Source organism: Phaethon lepturus, unplaced genomic scaffold (assembly GCF_000687285.1).
Source record: "Phaethon lepturus isolate BGI_N335 unplaced genomic scaffold, ASM68728v1 scaffold27488, whole genome shotgun sequence".
Classification (NCBI taxonomy): domain Eukaryota; kingdom Metazoa; phylum Chordata; class Aves; order Phaethontiformes; family Phaethontidae; genus Phaethon; species Phaethon lepturus.
Genome location: NW_010555925.1, coordinates 1 through 6623, shown reverse-complemented (window position 1 = coordinate 6623; position 6623 = coordinate 1). Strand labels below are relative to the sequence as shown.

Sequence of the window (6623 nt, the reverse complement as noted above, 5' to 3'; positions counted from 1 at the left end):
TTGGGGTTTGTGGGGGGGGGGGGGGGGAGAAGGGAGTTGGGGTTGGTTTTTTTTTCTTTATTTGCTGCATTCTGAAGTTAACCAGAATCCAAATGTGACCACAAAGTAATGTAATGGATGTCTGCCAAGTAACCAGGCAGGACAGAACAGATTACATGTCAATTAAGCACGAACAAATCCACAAGCTGTTCCTGGTGCATGAGAGATGTCATAAAAAGGAAGCTCTATGTTCAGAAGAACTAATAAAAGCTGCGTAGTTGAGCTGAAACTTTCAGCATTCTCACTGCCAACTAAGCAAAAATTAGGTAGAACATATAGCCCAACCCAGGCAATCATGCTCTCAAAGATATTCTAGAAGGGTCACAGGGTATTTGGTTGGACCTGCAGTGAACACTTGCCCTCAGTTAAACGCAATAAAGTTGGTGGCTGCTAAAAAACGTTGAGCATTTCAATTGCTGCTGAAAAGGTGGAACTCCATCTCAAAGCCCAATATCTTCCATCAGCTGTAACTCTTAGCTTGGCCTAGTACATTCAGAACAATTGCTGTAAACCTGCATATGTCGCTGAGATTAGAGCAGGAAACGTGGCAGGAGATTCCTAGGTGACAGATATGGCGGAGGGAAGTTCCAGTTTGTCCAATAGAGAGTCTTAATTCATGCAGCAGATAATATTTGAAACTGAACAAATACCAACAACTGAAAGGTCAGTCATCTTAATTTTCAGTAATTTTACACTCCAGCTACTTTATCCCTACTTTTTGTCTAAGCTAGGCATGAGATCAGTTCACTGTCTTTACTGTCTCGCAGCACTGAGTGTGTGCCAAGTTACTCCAAATGTCAAAGCCAATCCTAAAAAGCCATCACCTGAGAGACAAACGTTCCAACAATAATCCAAATAAGATGATGCAGTTATCTTTTGTAGGCACCTGCAATTTAGCAGCAAGAATCAAAGACTTTGTTACATAGCTCTCTTGTTCAGTTTCAGCTGTTTGATTCCACACACCATTCCTTCATCCTTGCAAGAAACTTCCCCTCTCACCATACACTCTCATTTCTAAGTGCTTTTAAATAAAAAAATGCTCACAACCACTGAAGTGGTTCTGTTGTTGTAAAGGCAATTGGTACAAATATACAAACTCTGCTGTATCCTGAAGGCATGATGTTTCTCCTCAGCAACAACCTGATACTTCACAGAAAATTATTAAACGTTTCATCTGCCTGGCTGTGTTCCCAAAAAACAAAACAAAACAAAAAACCCTTGAACATTTTTTCTGGTACTATAGTGCAGTGGTCAGCTGTAGACCTCAAGGGCAGAGTTACTCCATACTAAAAAGCAAATTAAACAATAAGAAGACTATCAAAATATTTTGTGAACAGCTTTTTTTTTTTTTTAAACACAAGTTAAAAAAAAGTAAAATTCTGACATGAATAGGACTGTTGAGAGGGCATCATTAGTAGCTTAAATATTCAAGAAGGAGGATTCCAACATGAAAAAATATAAAATCCTAAAGAGAAAAAGCAGGGAGGCTAGCTAGGGGCTAGCTGATACTGCATTAGCTCTTTAGTTTTAGACAGCTAGATTAGATGATTTGGGGACGAGAAGCATGTCTGCTGCATTTACAAACACGTTTTCAACAGTAACCAACAATAAGCCCTCCTTCCAGAGCCTGAATGGAGTTGTTTACAGATATTCTGTGGAACCTTTCTAAGACTCTTTCTGGCTTTGATCTCTGACTGAAAAGAATCAGCATAGATACCTATTCTAGACTGCCTGGAAAGCTATGCCAAAGGCAGAGATGAATACCAGAGCAGGTTCCATTCAGAAAAGTCAAGATAACAAAAGGGGTTAGATTTGCGTGTTACAGCATAAAGTTTTACCAGCAACACAATACTTAACTGAGTTTGGAATATCAGATATGTAAAGGTCAAAGCAGCTGCGTAGATACTTATCATGAATGGTGGCAAGAAAAAGCACAGAGTGAACACCCATACTGCATTTTTTTTTTTTTCATTTCACTCTCAAAAGTTTGTCAGTGCCCTTTTCTCTAGGAACTGTAACTTAAAGAAAGAAAGAAAGAAAATAGTCTAAGGTTCAAAATATGAACACTGTTCTTCATGCAATATCCTAGGCCAAAAAAACACAGAAAAAGACAACAAAAGAAAAGCTACCTTCTGTGTTACACAAAAATGATCATGCTAACTCAAACTGAAGGTCCATCAAACACAGTATTTTGATTTCCAGTAGTTTCCAACAGCAGGTATGTGTGAAAAGGATACAGGCCAAATATGTTGCAATACTTTCTCCTGAAGATTTAATCCAGTTTCTAGCACTTTGCAGCTTAGAGACTTCTTAAACACTAGGGTTAACATCTTTAAGATTTAGCATCCCCTAAGGGATTTTTCTTCTACGAATTCAACCAGACTTTTTAAATACCTGCTTTTAGCAGCTACACAATCTCACTGCAAGGACTGCTGCAGTTTTGCTGCAATCCATAAAAAACCCACTCCTGTGTCCTTTTGAGTTCAGCATCTGCTGTTTTTATTTAATGTCTCTACTAGTACTGGACTGGGTAACAAACATTCATTCTTTAGTTATTGATCCTGTGTCACTTGTGATTTTAGACATCTCAAACATCTTCCTTGCCCTTACCTGAACCTCTTCCAATTCAACTGTATCTTTTTGGGAGTGAGAGGGGATTTTACAGCCACTCTTTTGGATCACTTCATTTGGGCATCACTAACCAGGAGGTGGGGGGAGGGAAGGACTCTGCAGGCAGGATACACACAACTTAAAAGCATAAAGCAATTATTGGTTGGCTAGCATGTATAAAAGATAGCTATAATTTGACGAGGTATTAGGCTAGGCATTATTATGCTCACCCACTAAATGCCACACTGGATAGTCTGCCCAGGTAGGCAGCCAATGGGCAGGGTCAGCCTGCAAGGCTCCCTGGAACAGATCCTCAGTGGTTTTATCTGTCTTGACTTTAGCCTGGGGCAGTTTGAAAGTACCTATGCACTGAAGTGATAATGAAGAAGAAAAAAAAAAAAAAAAAGCAAGTCAGAAACAGCAGAGGGAAAAAGGAAAAGGCAAAGAAAAGTTGCATCAGTAAAGGCTGGAGATCAGCTAGCTAGCTAACAGTCCTGCAGATAAAGACCTAGGGATTCTGGTGGACAGCAAACTGAGCAAGTGTCAACAGCACAACATTATGGCAATGAATTAACAAGAGCATAACCCGCTGATCAAGTAAAATGATAATTTCCCTCAACTTGACCTTGAGCCATACCTAGAACACTGCACCTAGTTTTCGGACACCCCGAACCAGAGTCAAACTGGAGAAACCAGCGAAGAACACCCAAGATGATTAGGGAATTGGAGTACATGACAGAAAGGAGACACTAAGGGAACTAGACTTTTTTTTTTTTTTAAGTTTGGAGAAGACCGAGAGGGGATCTAACTGCAGTCTTTCACTACCTAAAGGGAAGTTACAGAGGAACTGGAGTCAGAAGTACACACTGAAAGGACAAGAGGCAACTTCCACCTGCACATAAGAGAAACATTCTTCCCTGTGAGAGGGGTGCAGCACTGCAACAGGCTGCCTAGGCAGGTTGTGAAATCTCACCATCCTTGAAGACTGTCAAAACTCAACTCAGCAATAGCCTGCACAATCCAAGCTAACTTTGAAGTTAGCCCTTTGAGGAGGGTGTTGGATTAAAGACCTCCAGACATCCCTTCCAGTCTGAATTTTCCGTGATTCCAAGTTGTAGCTAAATGCCATCAGTCCTAATTCTAACCTTACACTCGGAGAGGAATAATGGTGCTCCAGCCCACTTGGAGAACAAACAGACTCCACTTACCTCTAACTGAAAAAAGTTATGGACCAGCACCACAATGGCCAGTACTGCCATAAGCAGGCAGAAGATCTGCAATCTGAACGAGTCACACCACATTGTCCATTCATGCCTTTCCCTCCCATGTTAGACGCTGCCATGACTTCCATTCACCGCAAACATGAACGTCATTCCGTCTCAGTAGTGCATGAGAGAATTCAGTTGTCTCCCACTTCATTCCTGCAAATACATTTACAACAGTTATATTAAGTCCTTAAAACATTATTAGAAGTAAAGTCGAGTTTAATACTGAAAGCATATAACAGCGGAACTTTGCACAGCAACAAGTGGTACAATAGAACTGTTAAGACAGATTTTTGTGGCATTAATCTGAACAGCACTATCTATTATGGTACTTAATTCTCTTGGGCATGTCAAGGCAAAACCTTATCATAAAGCCAGTCTCACCCATATTTGATATACCAAAAAAGGCAAAAGAAGAGTGCAAGATTTCTTTCTGGCAACCAAAACCCCAGAATAAACAAAAACGACCCTATTTATCCATTAGGCCACACTCTCACCAGCCAGCCATCATGAGCCCAAGACTTCTAGCAGAAACTTGTGTTTTCAGACATCTTCCTATTTACCTGATTAGAGATTCCAAGAAGTTGTTATTAAAGACCAAGGTCTGAAGCAAGTCTGGATAAGCAAGATAAAGGATATTTTCCCCAGTTTCGGGCAGGGGGAGGGGGGAGGGAGGAAATCACTGTAATACCTATCAGTTAAACAGAAGATACCTAACAGAGTTGAATGCACTAAAATTGAACTTCAGAAATCTTCTATAACATTAGACTACATCCTCCCTGGAGTTTCTTTTTTATCATTCCTCTTACATCATGTACTCTTATGCAGCTCTAGTTGTAGGAAAAAAAAAAAAAAAAAAGGCAAACTTCTGGGAAGAATGCAAGGTGTTGAGTTTTTGGGATTTTTGTTTGTGATTTTTTTTCTTAAATGTAATAATAGTCATGTTTTCGATAAATTTTAACTTTCATGATGTTTCTTTGAGGTTGCTTGATAGCTGATGCGTTATGAAATCACAGACTTAAAAACCGTTGATAAACAGTTCTCACAGCTAATGGTTGTTCAGTTTGACTCTCATATCTTCCTTCTTTTTTAAGGGGACAATTTTGATGTAGTCATTTTGCAAGCAAAAAGGGTACCGTTCTTGCAGAAGGAGAAGCTCTAAACTTGGAAACAGACAACAGATGTGAAAGAGAGACAGTCAAAAGACACAAGTCTCTTTCAAATCTAATATTCTCAAAGCAGCGTTACTTATACAGCTACTCACCAAGAGCAACAACATAATCAAATTATAAACTTTGTATAACTTTCTATAAGTAGTATAACTTCTGTTATGCTATTTATTAGGACTATATGAAGAATGCTGTGTAAATTTAAACTAAACATAATGATACATTAAATATCAAAATTAGCTAGTTAAATTATTCATTAAGTGAACCTAGACTAGAAAACTGAAATATATTACCGGTGTAACCAGGACAGTCTCAAAATAGACCACACATGAAATTGCTTTACAAGGATTACAGGGATTATAACTTCAAATGCTTTGGTGAGAATTACAGAGATTGTATTTCTGACTGATGAACAAGCATTGAAAGACCAAGACATCCATTAAAGTAGAAGTATCAAACTGACAAAATGCAACAAAAACGCAGCTTTGTTGGAACGGTTCTGTGCCAATATAAAGTATTAAATTTGTATAGCACATCAACTCAGATTTTAAACACTAACTGATAATGAATATACTTAAATACATTAAAATGCTAGTTTAAGGCCATATATGAGCATTTGAGGAATAGAAACAAATACATTAGAGAAAAAGGGAATTTCCAGTCTTGTTGCTGAGAATTCTCTTCAAATCACTGAAAAGCACAATACACTGAAATTTCATAGAATGTAATTTCATACACCTAAAAATGCCAGGGAGGCTGCTCCCACATATTTTTGTCCAAAAGCATTTGTTCAAAATTTTCTGTATTCCTATAAACATCACAGGTTCTAAAACATACAGAGGTACAAGTTTAGAGCTTTCTTTATACTAAAGGCCTTAACATACTTCCAGTTTCATCATCCCTGAATTGATCTGGTTCATTTTTTTATCTAATGGAAACACACAAGTATGCCAACAAGCCTTAGATTCTTACCCTATTCTTGGAGCATTCTCTGAAGTCATCCACGCAAAAGGCCAAAAATAACCTTGGAAACAATACAGAAAAAGAACCACATGTATAGATAGATAGATACACACACAAAAATGTCTGGGGTTTTTTTAAATAAAATCTCATATATTGGTAGTTTGCTTGCAGTGGCACGAAATAACATGGCAGCTAAGACTCCCTACCCGTAAAATTAATTTCCTTTCTACAATAATCCAGGGATTTTTGAAAAAAGTTTTAATTTTTTTTTAACTTCAGTCCGACACCTTTGAAGCTTCTGCTGTTTATTGTTAAGCATCATTCCCCTCGGCTTTGTTGCATGTTATTACATGCCCCATTTTACCCAAAGTTAAAAAAAACCAACCAAACAAACAAACAAGAAAACCAACAACAGCCCAATGATGTTTTCATGAACAGATTTCCCGTTCTGTCATGCTCAGGCACAGGATTTGGTGGCGTTTCTTTATTCCGCACGTCGGTAGCCGCCGCCAGCTCCCCCCCAAGCACTCCTCCGCGGCCGCAGCGGCACGAGCGCGCGCACTGGTGCCGCTACTTC

General features: G+C 38.9%; 1 protein-coding gene across 1 annotated transcript in view; it reads right to left on the bottom strand.

Annotated features, from left to right (window-relative positions):
• Positions 1 to 3950, bottom strand: part of LOC104624862 (NXPE family member 3-like) — a gene marked incomplete at its 3' end in the record, with an annotated part of 8263 nt that extends 4313 nt beyond the window's left edge. Inside the window, exon 1 of the mRNA XM_010292332.1 lies at positions 3858 to 3950. Within this exon, the coding sequence (XP_010290634.1) occupies positions 3858 to 3950 (93 nt within the window). The remainder of the gene's footprint in view (positions 1 to 3857) is intronic.
• Positions 3951 to 6623: the final 2673 nt, after the last annotated feature.